The sequence below is a fragment of the Coccidioides immitis genome (assembly GCF_000149335.2).
Source record: "Coccidioides immitis RS genomic scaffold supercont3.4, whole genome shotgun sequence".
NCBI classification, from domain to species: Eukaryota; Fungi; Ascomycota; class Eurotiomycetes; order Onygenales; family Onygenaceae; genus Coccidioides; species Coccidioides immitis.
In genome coordinates this window covers 2987701-3013025 of record NW_004504311.1, presented here as the reverse complement: position 1 = coordinate 3013025, position 25325 = coordinate 2987701, and the positions used below count along the sequence as shown (strand labels likewise).

Genomic DNA, 25325 nt, shown 5'->3' with positions numbered 1-25325 from the left:
TACTGGAATAGCTACTAGACAGTGGCTTTTCCAAATATACTAATTTTATTTCTTTTTGATTTGTATCACATTGCTACAAGAATTATTATTTTCCTTTAAAATTAATATTATGCTCTATCTGCTATTTGACTTTTGTGGAGAAAGAACATCTTATATTGCCTTGAAACACTTTGAATTTTTTTTCTTTATTTAGTTTCTACAATGTATACTTACTAAGTAAATCTTAACAGAGAAGCTGTTAGGTAGTCTTCATAGTCACTGACTGCATAAGACTATAATGAATAATAATAATAATAATAATAATAGCTATATAGCTAGATAAATCTCCAGAGAATGCAGATATCTTTGTTAATACTGAGATAGAGAATAATATCAAGACAAAGAATAATACTGCAGTAAATACAAATAAGAACATTATATACAAACAAGCAGATAACTTTTATCACAAAATATTTGAACAGACTTGCTCACAATTAGAATACTCAGATATGACAGACCTGAGCTTAGATAATCTAATACTGCAAAAGATTCAGCAAATGCTTAGCTTACTTTCATTAAAGAAGTTAGTGATAATCAGTAAAGCAGTTCTTGTAACACAATCATCAGTTAAGCAGTTGACTACAGAATCTGAGAACTCTATTAAGATGTTTTTAGAGACAAATATAGATCTGTCTCTACAAGATTCTATCTGTTCAGCAGATTCAAGCTTACAAGAATCTTTATAACATTATTTATTACTTAAAAGAGTCCTCACACCAGATACATTATCATCTATTGTGCCTGAGAAATGCATGAATCTTAATAAATCACTCTTTACAGATCTGAGCAACTTGCCATGTTTAACTAGAGACAAAATAAATGATAGAAATAAGAAGAATGAGAAACTAGATAGTAGCAGAAAGCAAAAAATTCCAGTTTGTATACAGTCTCTATATAGCATCAAATAATTAAGAGTTTCTGAGAATTTATGATATTTACAGTTTGATTTGTTACTCACAACTAAATTAAATCTTAATAAGTTTCTTACAAAAATGAAAATGTTTGTCTTATATTTAATTATGTAAAGTCAGAACTTCAAGTAGCTAAGAGTATAAAGTACTGGCAGAAGTGACAGCTTCAAGGCCTAGTAAGTAAAAGAAATAATTAAAGAATAATTTGGTGAAGCCCAGCAGACCCAGAGCTATTACAAGTAGAAAAACCCATCCAGAGTAAATCTGGAGCAACAAGAAAATCAAAAATGTGGCCCAGAGTAAAGCCAGGGTAATTATGTAGTGCCAAAGGTGCTAAGGCTGTCCACAGTGCAAAAAATTAGACTAAAATTTGTGGGGTGTGGGGGGCCTGATTGGGATTTGCTGATGTGAACTAACAGCTCTTTTGAATACAGATGTTATCAGATCAGATCTGAATACTATACTGGTAAAGCTATTTTCAAGTTTTATTATAAGATGATTTTCTTCTGTATTATTCTTAGTATTTTTACTAGAATTTGGTTGCTAAGATTTAAATTAGCTCTGGCTTTTCTGTTCAGAATTTGTGTACCATTTTTCTTTAGATCTTGATCTTATCTATAGGTCTGGCTTTAGCTTTCATTCTTGATATCTCTTGTTGGTGAAAAGATAAGAGTATTATTGTATAGTATGATATGAAGTCTTACAATATCTACAGTTGTTATCTATTTTACTAGATGTTTTTTTGCATAAGAATTTGACATAATTATTCTATAAGACTTTCTTCTGTAAAGTATATTTTTGTATAATTTGCTTGTTGAAGATAGTCTTTCTGAACTTGATTTGTTTAGTTATATAAATTCTGTTTAAAGCTTCTATATATTTCTTTATCTTCTGCACAAGATTCCTTATATTCTTACATATTATGTCACTTGGGTTTATATTTTAAATTATTGATAGCATATTATTTGTATAATTCTTATTAATCACTTATATATCTTCAATTATCTTGTTAATTACTAGAGAAGAATGTAATGAATGAAAAGCTTATAATATCTTCTGATACTATTCAAGCAGCATATCAAGATATTGTATAATTAATCTATAGTTATATTAATATGTGTAGAAATAATTTTCTGCTGTATAAATACATGTATTTTTATCAGACTTTAGAAAGAGCTGCTTTGTACAGAATATTATAAGAGCAGAATTATTAATATTATTTTTATAGTACTTATTAATCTGATTTCAAGTATTATCTTTCATGTTTAAGCTAAGCTATATAGTGAAGAATGTTATAGTATTTTGTTAGGAGAACCAGTCATAGGTCATGTAGATTTTTCTAGAATTAGGGGTACAAAAGAGCTAAGTAGGTACAATGCCTGCAACTGATAAGAGAGAGTCATGTGTAGAATGTAAGGGTCCTCTAACTAGAAGACTGAACACTGGAGTTCTTACAATTCATGTGAATTGTGTGATTCTTATATGTTCAGAGTCGGGGTCACATAAATACCCCTGAATATCTGATATTATCTGATGCTTGGTTGGTCTAGATCTATATTTGTAACACTATTCCCCCTCCAGAGGTCTCAGACTTTAAGATATAGGGTTACTAAAGTAGTTTTCCATATGTTGTTGTAGCTTCTCTATTATTAATAAAGTATTGTAGATTCTTGAATGTGCAAGCTTCTGCATTACTACTACTTGTCTATATAGATATTCTACATGTGTATTGCTGGCAGTTGCAGTAGATATTCTTGATTATAGAACAGTAATCATTTTATTATAAAAGTTTAGTATTTTATCACATACTTGTTTCTTTATTTGTTTACTTGTCTGGTTGCTATATTATCTGTTGTCTGTTGTTATATTATTTATTAACAAGTTGTGGAACTAGCAATCTTAGTGTGTTATAATATAAATATAAATAGAAAGTTTCTAACTCTCTTTTTTCTTCTTTTTCTTCTGCTTTGTTTGAACTCAGATGTTGTTTCTTGTTTGTTTTATAACCTATTATAATATTGTTATCAAAAGACTCTGTTATATATAGTAAAAAAGACACTCTTCTGTGCTTCATCTATATTTACTTAATATTTACAGACTATCTGAATAAAGATGAATCTTGTCTATAAAATATCAAGAAGAAATCTTGTTCTTATTATTTAGAATATTAAATCTGTATCTGTTGTAATATAAGTGTGTCTTTATTCATTCTTCTTGTTGTTCTGATCTGGCTGTAGATTCCAGAATCTGCTGTTAAACTAGTTCATCAGCTCTTGTAACTTTGAAAAGAATACTATAGTTTTGATGTAGCTAATTTATGTTGTCTGTACAACATCAAGTGCATGAGTATATTTGTGTGTGAATTTCATAAGCTTGACTCAGAAGCTGCTAAACATCACTGCTGTCAGATCACTTCTGCTGTTAAAGAATCTTTTATAAAATATTATCATCCTGTCTTATATTATATAGCCAAGACTGTGAATCTCATATTCAAAACAGAATCTACTAAAGATAGTTCATCTGAATTCTCTTATTTATTAAGCTCAGTTTGTATTATTCTCTTTCAGATTAAAAATAAAGTTGCAAATATCTGAATCTTACTTGATTATCTTATAACTTGTTTGACAAGTGAAATCAAAGCTTTTTAAGATAGTATAAAAACTGGTCTTGTAGATCTTCTGTATTATCTTACTTGTTCTCAGACTAACTTCTGCTTAAACTACTCTCATATCTTTAATTAATTGTCTAGCTAATATTGTTTCTTCTGCTTTTTAGAGTATTGTAAAAATATTTCATTCTCTTTATAGTTCTTTATCTATAATATCTTTCTTTATAACTATATCTTCTGTTGTAATCTTGTCTGTTGTTGTACTAAACATATCTGTGACTTCTGAGTCTTGCTCATCTATAGCTAATTTGCTACTATTACAGCTATATCTTAAGCACTCTTGTGATACATCTTCTTACTGTTAAATTCTTGATTTTGTAGATACATTGTAATCTTTATATTTATTTTGTGTTATGTTTATCTTTCTTTCTGTATGTAGGTTTGTTTATTTTCTTGTAATTACATCTTTTTTTTAGATAATTCTTAAGAGACTCTTGTGTATTTTTGAGATTTTTCTTAGATTCCCACATTAATTTCTTAATAGGGAATTCTTTCCACTTCACTAGATAATGTCTCTTGTGGTAGTATGCTTTGTTGTTCAAGATTTCATCTACTTTCTACTGATAATGGTCATCTACTAGTACTGTAAAGAGATATATTCATGCCTCACCTGTTCTTGTATGGTACAGTTCCAATAATGAGATATGGAAAATGTTATAGATCTGATAGCTTGGAAAGAGCTTCAGTTAATATATATTATTTTCTATAATCTCTATCACTAAGAAAGATCTATAGTACTTGTTGTCTAACTTCTTGCAAGAATATATTATTTGTAGGTTTCTTAATGACAACATCACTTTATCATCAGATGCATACATTTGATCTTGATATCTTCAGTTATAGAATTATGCTTGATTTTCTTTTGCTTTCATCAAACATTTTATCAGATTATTTCTTAATGTAAAGATCATTTTCAGTTTTCTGTTGAGCATTATCTGTGTATTGTTATTGTTGTCAATTAACTTCTAGATCTTGTCTGGTTCTCTAGATTTGAAGCTGTACATTGCTTTGAACAGAAATATATGTGTTGTGAAGTATTCTGACCTGTTGTATGCAAATTCTGCATACACAAGCCACTCCTCCTAATTATCTTGTCTATAATCACAATAGATATAGAGATATCTTTTCAAGATCTTGTTCAGTGCCTCTGTTTGGCTATCTGTTTGTGGATGAAAAGCCATACTAAGTTTTTATCTAACTTTCATGTGGAAATATAGCTCTGATTAATATTTGCTTGTAAAGACAGATTTTCAGTCTGAGACAATATTATCTGGAAATCTGAAGTTCTTGAACATCTTCTTCAGCAAGAGATTTGTCATCTCTGGTGTGTTAATCTTCTTTCTACATGTAAGAAAACATGCAAGCTTCATAAATTAATCTACAACAATCAGAACTGTATTGTATGAATTTTTCTTCTCTTTACTTAGAGAAAGATCTGTTATAAAGTTCATAAATATTGAATATCAGAGATTACTGGGTGTCAGTAATAATGCAAGTAATCTATATAGTTTGTGTGTTGGAGTCTTTTCTTATTAACAGGTTTGGTATTTATGTATGTATATCTGGACATCTTGTCTTATTAATTACTAATTATATTTTTGCCAGAGCAAGATAAATATTAGGCTGGTATTTGGAACTGGCACAGAACCCTATTTTCTATTGAAGCTGGTCCTGGTTCTGAATTTAGAAACAGCTGGAATCCCAAACATGAAATCTCAGTCTCATATTCTATCCCACTCAAGAACTTGAGGTTCTGTTCCCATTACTATTCCATAAATTATTTCCTGGTCCTGTCCTCAAATAGAAAATTATATCCCATGTCCCATCCCAGCAGAGAAGGTAGACTTCTATTTCCCATCTCAGCTAGGTCTATAGTGGGATCAGAATGGGACTGGGTTTCCCAGCCCTATTGTGTCAAGAGTCAAACTGGTCAAATTTTGCATGGACTGTTATTAAATTTTGTTACTTTTTTGATGAAGGTGGAACTCTTAGAAAAATCAATTTCATTGTTAAAGAAAAAAACAAAGTATTAAAACTAAGTAATGACTAAAGCTAGTAAACAATTAGAAACTGTCTAAATAGCAAGTTCATTATTCTCATCATCATCATCATTCTCATTATTATCATTATTCTTGTTATTGTTATTATTCTCTTTCTCTTTCTTCTTCTTTCTCTTCTTCTTCTTCTTTTTCTTCTTCTTCTTTTTCTTCTTTTCCTCCTTCTCCTCCTGCTTCTTCAGAATCAGCTTTATGAACCAGACAGGGACTTTAATATCTGCTATTTGATAAATGGAGACCCTGTTGGTGCCAGAGGGAGGCAGAGAGACAGTAGTGGGCAGTGGCAGTGATGGTGGAGCAGTGGCAGGAGTAGTTAGTGAGATGGGAGCAGAATACAAGTGACAGATAGTGGCAGCAGAGATGGAGGCAGCAGAGACAGAGCAATCAGACATATTAATTGAGCTGAAATAGTTTGATCTGGTCATGGCACTGATGCCAAGAATAAGCTTTATGTTGGTGTTGACTTGTTAGGTGAACTGGTTGTAGGTCATGTAGGTTTTTCCAGGATTAGGGATACAAAAGAGCTAAGTAGATACAATGCCTGCAACTGATGGGAGAGAGTTGTGTGTAAAATATAGAGGTCCCCTCACTCAGAGACTAAATGCTGGAGTTCCCACAATCCATGTGAATTGTGTGATTCTTATATGTTCAGCATTGGAGTCACATGAATACCCCTGAACATTCAATATTATCTGATGCTTGGTTGGTCTAGATCTACATTCATAACACTATTCTCCCCCTCAGAGGCCTTGGACTCCAAGACATAGGGCCACTGAAGTGGTTTTTTGTATATTATTATAGCTTCTCTATCATTGGTGGAGCATTGTAAGTTCTTGGATGTGTAAGCTTCTGCATTACTCACTGCTTGTTTATATAGATATCCCACATGTGTATCACTGCTGGTTGCAGTAGACATTCTTTGTCATAGAAGAGCAATTATTTTATTATGAAAGTCCAGTGTTTTGTCATGTAGTTGTTTCTTTGTTTGTTTGCTTGTCTGATTGCTATATTGTCTGTTGTCTGTTGTCATGTTGTTTATCAACAAGTCATGAGACTAGCAATCTTGATATGTTATAATAGATATAAATAGAGAGTTCCTGGCCCTCTTCTTTCTTCTTTTCTTCTGCTTTGTTTAGACTCAGATATCATTTCTTGTTTGTTTTTTAACTTGTCATAATGTTGTTGTTGAAAGACTCTGTTATGTATAATAAAGAAGACACTCTTCTGTGCTCTATCTGTATTTACTTGATATTCATGGACTGTCTGAATGAAGGTGAGTCTTGTCTATGGAATGCCAAGAAGAAATCTTATTCTTATTATTTAGAATATCAAATCTGTATCTGTTATAATATAAGTGCATCTTTGTCTGTTCTTCTTGTTGTTCTGACATAGCTGTAGATTCCAGAATCTGCTATTGAACTAGTTCATCAGCTCTTGCAACTTTGAGAAGAATACTATAGTTTTGATGCAGCCAATCTGTGTCATCTGTACAATATCAAGTGCATGAGTATACTTGTGCATGAATTTTGTGGGCTCAACTCAGAAGCTGCTAAATATTGCCACTGCCAGATTACTTCTACTGTTGAAGAATCTTTCATGAAACATCATCATCCTGTCTCACATCATGTAGTCAAGACTGTGAATCTTGTGTCTGAGACAGAATCTACCAAAGATGGCCTGTCTGAGTTCTCTTATTTGTCAAGCCCAGTTTGTACTGTTCTCTCTCAGGTAGAAAATGAAGTTACAAATATCTGAGTCTCACTTAACTATCTTATAACTTGTTTGATGAGTAGAACCAAAGCTCTTTAATATAGTATAGAAGCTGGTCTTGTAGATCTTCTGTACTATCTTACTTATTCTCAGACTAACTTCTGCTTAGGCCAATCTCATGTCTTCTATTGATTATCTAACTGATGTTGTTTCTTCTGGTTTTTGAAGTGTTGTAGAAATGCTTTATTCTCTTTATACTTCTTTGTCTGTAATGTCTTTCTCTGTGACTGTATCTTCTATTATAGTTCTGTCTGTTGTTGTACCAAATGTACCTGTGACTCTCAAGCCTTGCTTGTCTATGGCTGGTTCATTACTGTTGTGGCTGTATCTCAGGTGCTCTTGTGGTACATCTTCTTACTGTTAAATTCTTGATTTTGTAGGTGTGTTGTGATCTTTATATTTATTTTGTGTCATGTTTATCTTTCTTTCTGTATGTAGGTTTGTTCATCTTCTTGTAATTTTGTCTTTTCTTTAGGTAATTCTTAAGAATTTCTTGTGCATTTTTGAGATTTTCCTCAGGTTCCCATGTTGATTTCTCAATAGGGAATTCTTTTCACTTCACTAGATAATGTCTCTTGTGGTAATGTGCTTTGTTATTCAAGATTTCATCTACTTCCTACTCATGATGGTTATCTACCAGTACTGTGGGAGAATGTATTGGTGCCTCACCTGTTCTTGTGTGGTACAATTCCAATAATGAGACATGAAAAACATTATGAATCTGATAGCTTGGAGAGAGCTTCAGTTGATATATGTTATTTCCTATGATCTCTATCACTAAGAAAGGTCCATAGTACTTGTTGTCTAACTTCTTGCAAGAATGTATTGTTTGTAGATTTCTTGATGACAATATTACTTTATCACCAGATGCATACACTTTATCTTGACATCTTTGGTTATAGAACTGTGCTTGATTCTCTTTTGCTTTCATCAAACATTCTACCAGACTATCTCTTAATATGAAGATCATCCTCAGTCTCCTGTTGGGTGCTGTCTGTATGTTGTTGTTGTTGTTGACTGACTTCTAGATCTTGTCTGATTCCCTAGATTTAAAGCTGTACATTGCTTTAAACAGAAACATGTGTGTTGTGGAGTATTCTGATCTGTTGTATGCAAATTCTGCATACACAAGCCACTTCTCTCAATCATCTTGCCTATAGCTACAATAGGCACAAAGATATCTCTTCAAAATCTTGTTCACTGTCTCTGTTTGGCTGTCTGTTTATGAATGAAATGCTGTGCTAAGTTTTTGTCTAACTTTCATGTAAAAACATAGCTCTGACCAGTATTCACTTATGAAAACAGATCCCTGGTCTGAAACAATATTATTTGGAATCTAAAGTCTTTAAATACTCTTCTAAACAGAAGATTTGCCATCTCTGGTATGTCAATCTTCTTTTTACATGCAAGAAAATATGCAAGCTTTGTAAATCAATTCACAACAACCAGAATTGCATTGTATAGGTTTCTCTTCTCTCCACTTGGAGGGAGGTCTGTTATAAAGTTCATGGATATTGAACACCAGAGATCACTGGGTGTTGGCAATGATGCAAGCAACCTATATGGTTTATGTGTTGGAGTCTTCCCTCATTGGCAGGTTTGGCATTCATGTATATATGTCTGGACATCTTGTCTTATCAATTGCCAATTATATTTTTGCTGAAGCAAGGCAAATGTCTTTGCCACATTAAAGTGACCTGCAAATAGATTGTTGTGATGGACTTGTAGTAGTTCCTGTCTTAAAGCTGGATTATTAGAGATGTAGATTCTGCCACTCTTTATTAAAAGATCTTGTTTATCTATTTTCCACTCTGACTGCTGAGATTCTGTCTTGATGAATCTTGCTTATACAGAGAGATTATCTCTCTGTGCTTCTAGCAGCAGATTCAATATGCTCACAGTTGATTCATTATAGGTCTTTTTATTTTTTGTCACTGTGTTCATGTGCATATGGGGAATCCAGAATCTTCTGTAATTTCTTTATTAAGCCTCCCCAGCATCTTTGGCTGGTGCTCCCTGAACTGACTTAATTATCTTGGTGCCACCAGGTCTCCCCTGCACCATCTCTATCCTACTGCTTTAGACAGTGTGAGCAGCATGTACTTGAATATCTTCTTCATTAAAGAAAGTTTCTTCAAATGGGTCCCACTCTGGAACACCATCTGTATAACATTGTTTGAGTATATACATTAGCAGACCAATGTCTTCTTCTAGTTTAATATAATCTGATCTTTGTGATAATGCATCAGCTGGGTTATGCTTTCCAGAGCAGTAGAGAATCTCAAAGTCATACATCTCAAGAACCTCTATTCATCTTACATGTTATTGTTGTGTCACCTTGTTTGTGAACTTTATAAATGAATGAAGATTTGCATGATCTGTAATAATCTCTACAGAGTACTTTATTTCTTCTAAGTACTGTTACTAATGAACAAATGCTTGGACAATGGCCAACATCTTCTTATCTGGTGTGCCATAGGCTTGTTGAGTCTGGTCAAACTTGAATGACCAGTAGGCAACTGAATGCTATCTATCTTTAAACAGCTGTAGTAATATTGTATCTGCAGCATATTTTAAAGCATCTGTCTCCAGATGTATTCTATATTCTGAATTATGGTGCTGGATGACAGGCTCTCTGGAGAAGGCCACCTGTAACTTGTGAAATACTTCTCTGGCAGTGGGTATCAGAAGAAAAGATTCTTTCTTTCTTTTCTTTTTACTGCTCTTCAAGAGATCTGTCAACAGCATTATGATAACTGAGTACTTTTGTATGAATCTCTGATAGAAGTTCACAAAACCCAGGAATACCTGGATATTATGGAAACTTTGTGGCAAGGGCCACTTTATAATCATCTGTACCTGCTTTGGGTCCATCTTAATACCTTCATTATCAATGATATATCCAAGGTATGAGATTGTTTGCCTTTTGAAAGTGCACTTAGCAAGCTTTGCAAACAACTGGTATTCTCTTAGACACTTTATAACTAGTCTAATGTGTTTCTTGTGCTCTCCCTCTGAGGCTGAGAAAATAAGAATATTATCTAGGTAAACTACACAGCATATGTCAATCAGGCTTGCCAGTGCCCTATTGATATAGAACTGGAAGATTACTGGTATGTTTGACAATCTGAAAGACATGACAAGATACTCAAAACTCTCAAACTTTGTACAAAATATGGTCTTCCATTTGTCTCCTTCTTTGATTCTAATCTGGTGGTAGGCATCATGTAGATCTATCTTGGAAAAGTAGTGTGCTCCCACCAACCAGCTTAACATCTTGTCTATTAATGGCAAGGGGTAATGATTCTTCACCATGATTACATTAAGACTACAATAATTAATACAGAGTCTGAGTTCTTTATTAGCTTTGAGTGCAAACAATACTGAAGCCTCTGCTGGACTTTGTGATGGACATATCTAACTCTTGTATAACTTGTTCTTGATGTACTCTTGTAGGATCTCTGTCTGCTTGGGTGATAGTTTATAGATTAGCATGTACAGAGGCTCACAGCTGTTTTTAAGAATAATTGGATGACTGATCTTTATTAATTCCAGCAACTCTGCTGCTTTTTCTTCTGAGAAAACATCTTTCTAGTCTCTCAACCACTCAGGCACTTCTGTCAGGACTTGATTATTGTCTGATGTGAAAATGACATAAGAAAGTTTGTTCTTGATATGCACTGCTTGGAGAAACCTACCTGTATTCAGAAGTTTCACTGTTTTCTCTGAGAGTTAGTAACATCATGTCTTGTTCTTCCAGTCTATGTCTGGGTTGAAATCTTCTAATCATGGCATGCCTAGAACTATGTTTATGTTGATCATGTTAATCATCACAAACATACATTTTACCATCTTTGTGGTCCCTATAGAGTCTGTCAAAGTGAGTTGAGTCTTGTAGATGCTATACTAATCAGTCTCAGCTCTGTTCAACATCTTAATAACTTCCATAGATGTCTCTGATTGATCCCAGTCCAATTGGGACACCAGTTTGTAGAAGATACTGTTCACTATAGTACCTGAGTCCAACAGTGCAGCTTGCTCTGTAAGATCATCTGACAGTGTAGTCAGTATGGCCAACAGACATATACTGTGCCTGCTTGTCTTCTCTATTAGATTAACACTCTGTCTTTCTAATGTTTGACCTGGATCTTGCATGGGCTTTGCAGCTCTAGTCTTCATCTAATTCTTGTTCTTTTTGTCTGTCTGCTGGGACTTGTTGAAGCTGTTTGTACAGAACTTTGCTCTATAGTCTGATTGGTCATATCTTAGACAGAGCTCTTTATTTATTTGTTGTTTGTATTTCTCTTCTGATATTTTTAGAAGTGGTTTTACCAGTGTCTTCTTTGTTTGTGGATAATCTTCTTTATTGTCTTGTTGAGATGTATCTTTCTCTTGAGAGATTGAGATTTTCTGTTTCTTTTTATTTTAATTCTTGTCCCACTGACTTTTCTTCTTCTTTTCTAGAATGGACTCAATAAGTGTTGCTTGTTCTTGTAATTCCACAACTGTTTTTAGTTAATGTTGCAGTTTATTCAGTTCAGCTCAGATAATTGGTCTGAGCTTTATTTATAGAAAGAGTACATGAAAGAATTCATCTGGTAAACTGTCCAGATCCTGTTTGAGTTCAGTAATGTACATGAAAAATAAGAATATGAATTGGTTCTCTTGTTGGATAATGTTATGATAATGCTGCATTGTGCCTCAACTACAAGTTATCTTGGGTTCAACATTGTTCTTACACCACATCTCAAATTTATTTTATGATGTGGGTAGTTGTTCTCTTTTTATTCCCAACATCTGCCAATGCATCTGAGGTTTGTCATAAAAATGACTGGATATTTAATTAATTCTGACCATATCTGGTGTCTTTTGTAATGATTTCCTCAGGCAAAACTGCTGTCTTATTGAAGCTAACCACAATTTGCACTTACCAAGTAATTTGCTATGATAGTAAGGTGCTTTTGGTGGCTTCACATTATTGAAATTATCTGACTTCTCTATTGGTCTTGTGTATAAGAGAAACTCTAAAGAGAAATTGTTGTTTGCTATTCTCTGTTCATATTCTATTTACTTCTGCAGCCTGCATATCTTGTTTTGTTCATATATGTCTGCTAGATTCTTTTGCAGATGTGTTTTCTTTTCTTTAAAGATCTTCTTTCTTTGGGTTTCATTCAATGTATTGAGAGATGTATCTCTGTTGCCCATATTATCTGCTGGTGTCTTGCTGATGGTGGCTTCACTGCTACCAGCATCTTTATTAATGTTCATCTTCTTCACATTAGTGTCTATCTCTGTCAGGTCCACAACATAGGATGTTGTTGTGATTCATCTCATGGATCTTGGTGGCATCATACTGACTTAAGCAATTATATGTCAGAGTATTCAGAATGTTAGGTGAACCAGTTATAGATTATGTAGGTTTTCCCAGAATTAGAGATAAAAAAGAGCTAAGTAGGTACAATGCCCACAACTGATGAGAGAGAGTCATGCATAAAACATAGGGGTCCCCTCACTCAGAGACTGAATGCTGGGGTTCTCATAATCCATGCAAATTGTGTGATCCTTATACATTCAGCATTGGGGTCACATGAATACCCCTGAACATCCAACATCATCTGATGCTTGGTTGGTCTAGGTCTACATTCATAACATGACTGTAACACACTTACAGTGCACCATTGCTATAACAGAGTCTATATTACTTAGTATAATTATTGGTACTATTATTAATAGTGACTTCCACTCAAACAGAGTGCATAAGGTTACTTCAGCAGTCTTCTGAAGTAACTTAATGATAGTATGTTGCCAGCAATATTCATGTTCTTGATAACAGAACAAAGTAATTTTCCAAACCAATTACTGAAACAGAGCTATCAGAAGAATTAGCTCTGTAGAGCTCTGGAAGTGACAGATTTCTTTAATGACACCTATTTCACCAATTAGCATCAAGACTATTATCAAAAATTGTTACTTTTTGACATATGAGTGCTGGACTTCCAATTATGAACTGGAGAGTGGAGGCAGGGGTTCTTCTAGTTAAAGTTAGCCAGATTAATGTCTTTATTAGCTTTATATCAATTGCTCTTCTTCAGGGCCCATTCTTTTAATATAGTTTTGTGCTGCTTCTCTCCAGCTGTGTGAAATAAATGCACACAGGGAAAACTAATATCTTGTCAGTAAACAATATATGTCAGAGCAGAATTCTGCAAGCACTTATCTCTTAATGTAATCCATTGTTGCAGTGCAGTTTGTTATACAGAGGGACATCAAGGAGCAGTAAATAAAAAGAAAGGCCTGGAAGAAGAAAGAAAATTATTAACATTAGCTCTGAAGAGAAAGAAGAAGAAGAGAAAGAGAAAGAGAAAAGAAGAGAGACTGATCTTATATTATTATTCTGCAGCAGTATAGCAACAACACATTGAGCTTTCTTATAGCAACATGTCTGTAGAATATAAACAATATATATAGTAATTATTCTATGCAAGTACTTGGTTAATACACTCTATATTTCTATTATTCTGTAGCCAGTATAGCAACAACATATTAAGCTTGCCTATAGTAATATGTCTGTAGAATGTAAATAATGTGTATAGTAATTATTCTATGCAAGTAGTTGATACACTCTATAATTCTATCATGCAGTGTCTTTAATTCAACTCATCACATATAATTATAAAGATGGAGCCAAAGCAATATTTAATAAGAGAGAAGACCTGTGTGGTACAGAAGTACTGCCAGATCTTGAAAGACCCTTAAAAAGATATATTCAAGATAGAAAACACAGATCACAAGACACACCATAATATGCTGAAGAGAATCTGAGTCAAACATGAGTGGTATGCATTCTTAGTGATTTGTGTTGAATTATATTAACATTCATTGCAGGCAGAATAGCAGCAAGAAGAATCATAAGATGATTGAGGATAAAGTTATTGAACAGCTGATGGTCAAGCAATTTGCCAAGAGCAAGTCAAAGAAGTACCATGAGCACCAGCTCATGATCTCTCAGCAAAAGAAGAAAGAGAAGGAGAAGAAGCATTGCTGAGAAGAGATTACAGAGACTGAGAATGAAACTCAGCAGAACAAGAAAATAAAATTTAAAAATAATGAAATTTGATAATGATTCTGATATATTTAGATCAAAATAAGCCAGATGCAGCATTCTATTGCTGTATGTAAGCAGGCCCAGTTCTGTTAAATAATAGTCAAGCTTGAGATCAAGATCATGGCCTATGATCATGATTGTCTTACTGCAGTCAGTATATCAAGAGAGAGAGTTAAGAAGAAGATGAGAGGATTTCTGGGCCAATTACAGAGTTCAATAAAAGATAACAACAGCTCATCTGTTTCAGAGAAGATAGAGAAAGATGATTTCAAGATTGTGGTGTTCTCTAATGAGAACAATAAGAAGAACAATAAGATGAATGATGATTGGATTATTGATGTCTTGTAAGAATTCACTGTGAACCCCTTACATGAACAAACAGCACCTGTCAAGGCCAGAGGCCTCAGCTTGTGAGCTGCTGGAAGTTGCATGTGTTCTCACAAGGCACTAAGTCACATGCTTGCAAGCACACATAAAAGGCCATCACTGTGCAAATCTCTTGCTGGGAGCCAGTGACAATCTTGTTTACAAGTTGTACATAGTTGCCAGAATACAGATTTTTTACCTCACATACTCTTTTCCATATATATTTCTTCTAGAGATTCATTATCACACTGATCCACACATACAATTCTCACATTTTGCCACTCTTCTTTGGTGATGCCTGACAATGGTATCAACACAAAGAAGCTAACCCCCTGAAACTCATAAACCTGAAACACCAGCCAAAAACCTACCTGAAGAACAAACCCAAGTTTGTGAAGAGACAACCAATCTTGACACCTCATCTCTCTCAACTGTTGATGAAACAAGCATTACAAACTCAGAGAGAGAGTCTACCTCAACATCAAAAGACAAAATCCAATAGCTTCACAAGGAGACCAAGCTACTAAAGAAAATAGTGAAATGGCAAGAGAAGTTGAATGCTCTCCAGAACACCCAAAAGCACTCACAAAGTGAATCTCTTGATATGGCTATCTCCAACCTAACATCTGTGAAGTGTCTGTCAATCTTGAGACTACCACAACACATAAAGTACTACCAGACTGAAACCTACACAGAATATCACCAGTTCACCTCAGATATTGAATTTATTTACAATACAAGCAAACTGAATGATAAGAATACCCTCATGTATGCTCTCACAGAACTTGATTATATTGAAAAAGATCTTTGAGAGGCCCATTATAAAGATAATCCATCAAAAAATAACTGGACTAATCTTAAAGAATTTCTACACACAAGGCTAGGAGACCCAGCAAACTGCATGTGAAACTCTTGATGAGCAATCTTTGGTCTTCACAAAAGTTTGGATAAAACTGATTATGCCTATCACCAACAATTTCTAGAGCTCACAACAGAGATTGGTGAAGAATTTGAAGATTTCATAAAAATAAAGAAGAACCTGTTTATATAAGACTTGAATAAGCCCATGCAAACCAAACTGGATGAACAGCTGGAAATACCAGATGACATTGATAATATAGTAGCACTGGCCATCTGGCTCCAACCAAGTGTGTCAGTAGCCTATGTGAAGAATGCCTCACATGTGAAGTCTATTAATTCAGTTGGAAGTGCTTGTGGAGGTATGAAGATCAATAACTCAAGACTATGAATGAATAAGAGAAGTCAACCCCAGAGGCCTGCTCAGGAGATAGGGAAGAATCTTACCAAGAATCACAAAGTCTTGAAAAAGAATGGAAGGTGCTTTGAGTGTGGCCAAAAGAGCTATCTTGTGAAAGACTGTTTCAAGAAGAAGAAGAGTAGCAAATAGAAAGTTGGAGAGCTGTGAGTAGATAGAATCAATATAATAAAGTTATTCAAGAACAGTCTCCTTGCTCTCCCCTCTATTGTTCTAGATGTGTGAAGCCCAACTAACAGAAGTATTATCTGGTCAGCACTAATAGATTCAGGCTATCAATCTCTAGTGATCAGTTTGTGATTGGCCACAAAGCTAGATCTAGAGGTGCACAAGATGCCTATAGAGATTGAAACTGCTATGAATCATGAGAATATCACTCTTGTGAAAGAGATTGTGAATATATTCTTTGAAGCCTGTAACTCTCAGAGAAACTGGCAGTTGTTTCATAAATAAGTAATGATCACAAATATAAGAGATGAGATGCTAGTGGGTTTGAGCTGGCTGCAGCAACATAATCTCAAGATGTGTTTCAAGAAACTAAGACTAGAGTTCCAAACTGTGTGTTGTGACCTGCTTGTGAAGATTAAACCAGTTAATTTCTCAGAGCTTGTGAAAGAAGGGAAGCCCATCTATATGATGATTCTCTGTGAATCAGAACAGGTGGTGACAGTGAATCTAGATTTCCAGATACTGGAAGTCTACTGCAAACTTGCAGAAGTGTTTAGTGATAAGAGAGCTTGAAAGCTGCCACCACACTGTGAAGATGATTTGGCCATAGATCTTGAATCAGAAAAGCAGCCAGAATTTGAAAGAACATACAGACTTTTACAAGATGAGCAAGAGACTCTTCACAAATATCTGAGCAGTACTCTAACTCATGGATTCATCTGATCTTTCAAGTCATCTGCAGGAGCACCCATTCTGTTCATGTTCAAGAAGAATAGTGAACTAAGAATATGTGTGGACTATTACAATCTGAATTCAAAAACAGTCAAGAATAGATATCTTCTACCACTAATTGAAGATGTGTTGTATAAGCTTACAGAAGCTGCAATATTCACTCAGTTAGATATCAAGAACATCTATTATAGACTGAGAATTCACAAAGAGAATGAGTGGAAGACTGCATTTCAGACTTCACAGAAGCTATTTAAGTACTTGATAGTGCTCTTTAAACTCACAAATGCACTGGCAGCTTTCCAATCATATATCACAAAGGCACTTAGTGAATCTCTGGATGTGTTCACAGTAGTCTATCTTGATAATGTGGTTGTGTACTCAGCTCACAAGAAGAATTATAAGGAGCATGTGAAATTGATACTTAAGGCACTCAAGAATGCAGGTCTTTATTGCAAGCTGGCAAAGTGCAAGTTCAATGCTTGTGAGATTGACTATCTTGAGTATGTCATAACACCAGAGAGTGTTCTTATAGAGAAGAGCCATATGGACACTATTCTTGACTGGCCAGAGCTAATCAGTAAGAAAGAGATTCAGGTCTTCTTAGAATTTGCAAACTTTTACAGGCACTTTATCTCAAGATTCTCTAAGATAGTCTGTGGCCTGACTGCTCTTCTAAAGGGAGGAGAAGCAAAGCTAAGCAAACACACATAAAGAGAGATGAGAAGAGAAGTCAACACTTTCATAACTGAGAAAGATTACAAAGTCTTCATAAGTCTGAAAAGAGCATTCACAGAAGCTGTTATGCTTCACCATTTTGATATAAAACAGAAGACCAGATTGGAAACAGATGCATCTGGCTTTATAATATGTAGTATTCTATCACAGCTGGCAAAGAATGACATCTGAGTTCCAGTTGAGTTTTATTTACAGAAGATACAACTCACAGAGATAAACTACAGTATTTATAATCAGGAACTGCTCACAATTGTGGAGTTATTTAGATATTGGCACTGCTGGTTGGAAGGCTTGCAAACACCAGTTCAAGTTCTTACAGATCATGATAGCTTGCACTACTTTCAGACTGCTCAAGACCTCTTGTGAAGACAGGTTCACTGGGCACAAAGACTGACAGTCTTTTGATTTACAGTTAACCATGTGAAAGAAACTAAGAACCTGGCAGATGGACCCTCACAAAAATCTGACTATATCAAGAAGACTGGTCTAGATGATAAGAAGGGTTACAAGACTGCAAACTAACTAAGAGTAATGCTCACAAAGAAGCAAGAGATTACAGAGAAGTTGGAATCAACAGCCCAAGTTTCTTCAAACCAGAGAGAGAAGAGAGAAGATGAGAATGCATAACTCACCTTCATAAAGCTTCAGATTGAGACCAAGAAACTACTTATAAAGATTATCTTAAGAGGCACATACAAAGTGAAGAAGATTGCAATGCAGGTCCAGAAGACCAAAGATCTGGTCTACAAGAAGAATTCTTATGAAAAGAGCAGCTCCAACCTGTTGGCATCACTGCCAAATCTACTGCAAAGTGATGACTATGCAGCTGAGGTCCGCAAAGGTATTAAGGTAGGCACAAAGAAATTTGTGATGTGAAAAGAGGAGAAGGGTATTCTCTATAGAGATAGTTGTGTGTACATCTTTCAGAATGAGGTTCTGCAAATAAAGCTGATTAGGCATTATCATAACCTACCTCTTGTGGGGCATTTTGCTACAGCAAGAATATACAAGCTTATAGCTTGCAAATACTTTTAGCCAAGAATGAGAGAACTGATGAAGAAGTGTTGCAAAGTCTGTAAGATTTGTCAGAACTCAAGAAGAGTTTGTGGAAAGTCTCAAGAAGAACTATTATTCTTACCAATCTCAAATTATTCTTAGAAATTCATTAGCATGGATGTTATTACAGATCTTCCTGCAAGCCTGAATTTTGAGAAGGTGTAGTTTGACTGTATTCTGGTTGTAGTGAACTGATTCACAAAGATAGCTCACTTTATCCCTACAACAAAGAAACTGACATCAGAGAAATTGATCCATCTCTTTATTTATGAAATAGTGAGATTGCATGAATTATCTGCAAGCATAGTAACAGATTGAGAATCTCTGTTCACAAGTGAATTTTAGAGTGATTTAACTCACATTTTAAAGATCACAAGAGTAATAAGCACAGCATTCCACCTGCAAACTGATGGTCAGACTGAGAGACTGAATAGTGTGCTGGAGCAGTATCTGCAAAGCTATGTTAATTATGATCAAGATAACTGGGTGATGTAGTTACTAATAACTGAGTTTGTGTACAATAACTTACAACAGACTTTCACACAGAAATCATCTTTCCAGCTAACATATGGGTTGAATCTGTGAATGGAATTTTTGAACTCTGATAAGTATAGCTATATATGCAAGAATTCAAGAGATCAGGTAAAGGCAATGAGATTGCTCTGTAAAAAGGTTAAGAAATCACTTGTGAAGGCACAAGTCTATCAGAAAAAGTACTACAACCAGAAGCACACTGTGAAGGCCTTCCAGATGGGAGACAAGATGTAGCTCAACCTTTGCAATATCAAGACCACACAGCCTAACAAAAAACTGGATTTATTGAGGCATGAGTCTTGTAGAATTATGAAGAAGATAGACTTGTGAATCTACAGACTGGAACTGTCTCCAGGTCTGCAAACTCATGATATCTTTCATGTATCTCTGCTCCACAAACACAAGACCTGTGAAGAAATTGATAGCTCATCTCATCACAAAGTTCACAAGACAGATAAGAATGAAAAGAAGTACTGAATTCACAAGATAATTAACTTAAAAAGAGAGGGTTGTGAGCTGTGGTACAGAGTATATTGAGAAGAATATAATGATGAGAAGGACAAGACATGGATTTCTGCAAGCAATATCCATCCACTAAGAAAGCTACTCCAACAATTCCATAGTAGAAATCCAGATAAGCCTGGTTCACAAAAGAGATGGATGGAGGTAGTGGAACTAGAAAATGAGTTAGAAAGAGAAAAGACATAGTCAAACTGAACTAAATTCAATTGATTTCAAAACAAAAGAAGAAAAAAACTAAACTAAGACTATATAATTAGAGTCTCCAGCTTCTTCTGCAAAGACCTGTAACAACTACTCATAATCTTACTGCTGGAAAGAGCAAGCAAGATGCCTATAGTATAGACAGTTGTTACATTTTTGACTTAAGTCTGTGAAGATACACTCTGTGAAAACTATATTACTATAGTCTTGCTGAGCTCTCTTGCAGGCAGAGCACTCCTGTCCAGATAATAGCTGGGCCTCAGTCTGAGTTACAAGAATTTCCTCACAAAGCTGAGCATGCACAGTTAACTGATTTGAATTATTCAAACCAGCAATAAGCACAGATCTTTAAATAGGCTTGCAACATCATACTCTTTTGCAGGCAGACAAAGCTTGTGTCTCTGTGTGGGGGGGAGACCTGAGAGAACCACCAGATTGGCCCATAACACACCAGCAAAAGTAGCAGCTGGTGATATTTGAGTGAAGATGATCTGGAACTATTATTGTTGATCTCATGGGGGGGGTGCTGGGCAGTCCCAAGCACTTTACAGAATCACAGCACTCACAAATCCTGCTGATACAGAAAGAACAACAACAATAATCTAAAGAAGATTAGCTATAAACTGAAATATGATAAAGAATACTCATATTTCTGGCCAGGGTCAGAGCAATAATTACAGAGAGAGAAGACAGAGCAGCAGAATTCTAACTTCATCAGCACACAAATTAATATCAGCTTACAAGAAGTACTTACAGCTTGAGCTGGTGTAGAAGGAGCAGTAACAACTGGTGAAGAGAAGAAAGAGAGAATAACAATACTCTAGAACTATCAGTCATAAACACTTTCTAAACTTCTCACAACTACTCATCAAAGACCCAATCTCATTTGTGAAAGAGAGAATGGAGGTTCTCTCAAGAGAGAAAAGTAAAGATAAGTCACAAGAGAGAGAGGAGAGAACTGCATACTGGCAGTAACTGCTAGCAAGCATCAGTCTCTCCACAAATCAAACCCCATGTGAAGACAAAACCTAATGGCCATATGAAGTAAAGACACAATCAGAGATGAACTCATCAGCTTGTGATCTTTTGATCAATTATATGAAATGTTAAAGTGAAGTTATTTTTCTTTCAGAACATCAGAGATCTCCTGCAAGTCTGCCTCTCACACAAAGCAGTGCTTGAAGAGTTCACTTATCTTGATAATAGTGATATAGACTAGAGAAGAAAGAGAAGAAAAGAAGAGAAAGAGAAAGCAAAAGAAAGCTCTTTCTTAAGCTAGTGTTTATTATCTAATAGTGATACAGAGCTAGCAAGAACAATAAAGACTCTCTACACATTGTTGTGTTATTGGGTTCTGTTGTGTTATTAGAGTTGTGTTGATATCATATCTCTAGTGAGGCTGTACTCTTTTTCTTATGAGGAAATTTTTATTTTTCCCAAGAGGTTTTTTGTTTTTCTACTCATGAAGATTTTTAATGAGACAGCCATCTTGAGGGACCAAGGCTTACAAGAGGGGGGAATCTGTAAGAATTTACTATGAATCTCTTACACAGACAAACAGCACCTGTGAAGGCCAGAGGCCTCAGCTCACAAGCTGCTGGGAGTTGCATGTGTTCTTATAAGACACTAAGTCATGTGCTTGCAAGCACACATAAAAGGCCATCACTGTACAAACCTCTTACTAGGAGCCAGTGGCAATCTTGTTTACAAGTTGTATATAGTTGCCAGAATACAGACCTTTTACCTTGTGTACTCTTTTTCATGTATATTTCTTCTAGAGATTCATTGTCATGCTGATCCACATGTACGATCCTCACATGTCTAGAAGAGAAAGTTAGATTTTTAGTTCTTTTTTTATATTAATTTGAGAATGGAGTGCTATTAAATTAACAAAATGTTTTATTTTCCTGAAGAAGAATGTTCCATTTTGTAGATGATAATTTTGTAGTTGGTTACTGTGCAGAGTAGAATGAGTTTAACTAGCTGGATTGTCAAATTTTGCTTAGACTGTTACCAAATTTTATTACTTTTTTGACTAAGACAGAACTCAGAGAAAAATCAATTTAATTGTGAAAAAAAAAATCTAATTAATAATTAAAGCCAGCAAACAAGCAAAATCTACAGAGGTTTCTTCAGAATTGACTATAGTTCAACATGGAAAAAAACAATTTGTATTATGAAAGAAGCAGCATCATAAGTTGTTTGTTACTTGATGATTTACTACTGAAGCTACTTAGTTAATTAAGAATAAGAAGTGTGATGACCCCAACTAGAAGACAAAGCAACATTATTCTGATTTTTGGTCAAAATTTGATCAGATGACAGAGCATTCTAAGAGCACTTCAGAAGTGATTTGCAAGCATTGCCAAATCTTTCTCAGTTATTCAAGCTTTTCTCAAAACAGTACAAGTGATCTGAAGAAGCATTTAACCAGCAAAGACTGTACAAAAACTGATAACAGACAGGGTAATAATCTGGTTAACATAATGGGAGATCATGAATTCTAATTTCCTAAATGTAACAGATTTTAGTAACAGTTCTGGTGTCTTAATAACAGTTTTTAAAGTGTTCTTAAACAGATTCAGATCTGTCTGTTCCTGAATATAATTAAGACAATTTTCTCCAGCAGCTTGTGTGAACATTAATATTTTTAAATCTCTTATTTTGTGCTATTGAGAATCCAGCATTCCACATATTAATAATCATGCTCAACCCTGCAATGGTATTATAGATATCTACACAAGAAACATTATATCAGATCATAAACAATATGTATAATCAGCTATTTCAAAATCTTCTTTTTAACTATGACCCAACAATTAAGATATCTCTGGCAGTAAATAATTGGACAAGTCCCAATAACCTTGTCTTTATAGCAATTAATGATTATTATATTACAAAGAATTAAGAGTACCATAAGCATTTACTGAATTTTGAAAGTTTAGAGAGTGCTTATACTGGCAAGAATATAACAGAAATTCTTCAACAATTATTAGTAGTATAGAGGCTTGAGAGTAATCTTGCAATTACAAGTAATAATGCATCAAATAATAGTACTATACAAGCATATCTTATATATCAGTTGAGGTCAGCATTGCAGCAGTTGAACAAGATAACTGATTAGAATGCAGAGAGTGGAACAATACTCTGTCTTGTTCATATAATTCAACTTGTGGTTCAAGAGCTAGTTTGCAATCTCAAGATTCAGCCAGATAATAATACTCTATTCACTATCTTTAATAAGAGCTTAATTACTGATGACCTAGCATCAACAGACATATTTGCAAATACTCTTAGAAAGATAATGAAATTTGGTAACAATCTTGATATACTTAAGTTAATTTACTAATCTTTGCTTAATAATAGATTCATCTTATTGCTAATGCAATTAATGTCTCTTCCCAACTTACTGCATGTTTCTGAGAATATCAACAAGAGAACCAGTACAAGATGATTCAAGATGTTTGCATAAGATGGAATTTCATCTATAAGATATGTATTTATGTCTTGTTGCTTTGACAAGCTGTGGACTCATAAATTCAGAACTCATCACTAAAATACTAAAGACTTCACTTATTGGACCATGACTAGAAGCAGATAGAGTATATGATTGAACTGTTGCAGTTATTCAGTTAATTTATCAAGATATTATCCAAAACAACAGACCTAACAATTTATCTAGTATGAGCAATCTATAATCATCTTTTCCAGTATTTAGAAAGAGAGAAGGACAAGACTTAACAGTTAACAACAAGAGAGAATATTAAAGAAGCTATCAAAGCTGCCAGCTTGAAATTCCAGAAATACTATAGTAATACTGAGCATTTGAAGAGTGAGCTGCTAGCTGTAGCTACTGCTCTCTATTCATCACACTACATGAGAGCATATGATTCAGAGAATTGGACCAGTGATAAGTATAAAACATACTAATAATATATTTTGAGGTTTTATAAAAAGCATTATAAGAAATATGAACAGCCAAGAGAAGTAATACTTAATATAAATGATGTATGTTTGTTATAAGTATTATTCTGATTTTCTCTCTGCTAACTTCTCTAGAATATTGAGCAAATAATTTTTAAGAGACTCTATTAAAGACAAGCAAATTTTCAAAATGAAATGCAGCAATATTTAAATAATGAGAATTTGATATTATCTCAAGCTTCAATTCTGGAACAGTAGAGAATACTAGAGTCTGATTTTCCAATGTTGCTCAGATGGCAAGGGACATTCTGGCTGTATCTTTAACAGAAATTAGAGTAGAACAGATTTTCAATATTACTTGAGATACATATTATTATTGATGATCACAGCTTCATGCATCTATAATCAAGAAGATCATGCTACTTAAACATGGAGACAAGGTGCATATGCTGAATGAAGTACTCATATTGCATGAGAAGTTGGTCAAGAAAGTTATTTAAGATAATCAAGATGATCAAGATACTCTATAGATTGTATGGAAAGAGATTGCAAGCCTGCTAAATCCACTACTCAATCCAGACAAGAAACAGGAAATGTGTCAACATTATCAATAGATAGACTCAAGTAGCTAAAGCCTAATAGCTTGCAATATGATCCAATTATGCAAAGAGCATTACCAAATTTTGTTACTTTTCCAAAGTTGAATAAATTGATAAAATTATGTTAAGACTGTTACCAAATTTCATTATCTTTTGACAACACAAATAGGACTGGGATTCCCAGTCTCATTCTACACTTTACTGGTTTCATTCCATATACAATATTGAAATCCTGGTCCTATCCCATTTTGTCATGGCCAGGTCCCAGGCCCATTCTATTAGCTAGATTTTGATTCTGGTCCCAATTCCATCCTGATCCCAGCTCCTATGAAACCATCCCAATATGCTGTTAAACAATCCAGTCCCATTCTGTTGAGCTAAGCTTCAACCCAATCCTGTCCTTGGAACAGGAATTGGGACAGGAATCCAGAACTGGGACAGGAAATCCCAGAACCAGATACCACTCTAATAAATATCTTCACTACACTAAAGTGATCTGTGAATAAGTTATTGTGGTGAACTTATAGTAGTTTCTGCCTTAGAGCCAGATTATTAGAGATATAGATTCTGCCACTCTTTATTAAAAGATCTTATTTATTTATTTTTCACTCTGACTGCTAAGATTCTGCCTCAGTAAATCTCACTTGTATAGAAAGACTCTC

The 25325-nt window shown here is 34.5% G+C and overlaps 2 protein-coding genes across 2 annotated transcripts; one reads left to right on the top strand and one right to left on the bottom strand.

The window, feature by feature from the left end:
• Positions 1-5692: 5692 nt before the first annotated feature.
• On the bottom strand, positions 5693-6067 carry CIMG_13455 (uncharacterized protein; the record flags this gene model as incomplete). The annotated part of the gene is made up of 1 exon (XM_001245882.1): positions 5693-6067. The coding sequence occupies one exon, from the start codon at positions 6065-6067 to the stop codon at positions 5693-5695; it is 375 nt and encodes a 124-aa protein (XP_001245883.1).
• An 8603-nt stretch (positions 6068-14670) lies between these two features.
• CIMG_13454 (uncharacterized protein) lies at positions 14671-14898 on the top strand (the record flags this gene model as incomplete). Its single annotated transcript, XM_004446138.1, has 1 exon — positions 14671-14898. The coding sequence occupies one exon, from the start codon at positions 14671-14673 to the stop codon at positions 14896-14898; it is 228 nt and encodes a 75-aa protein (XP_004446195.1).
• Between the last annotated feature and the right edge of the window lie 10427 nt (positions 14899-25325).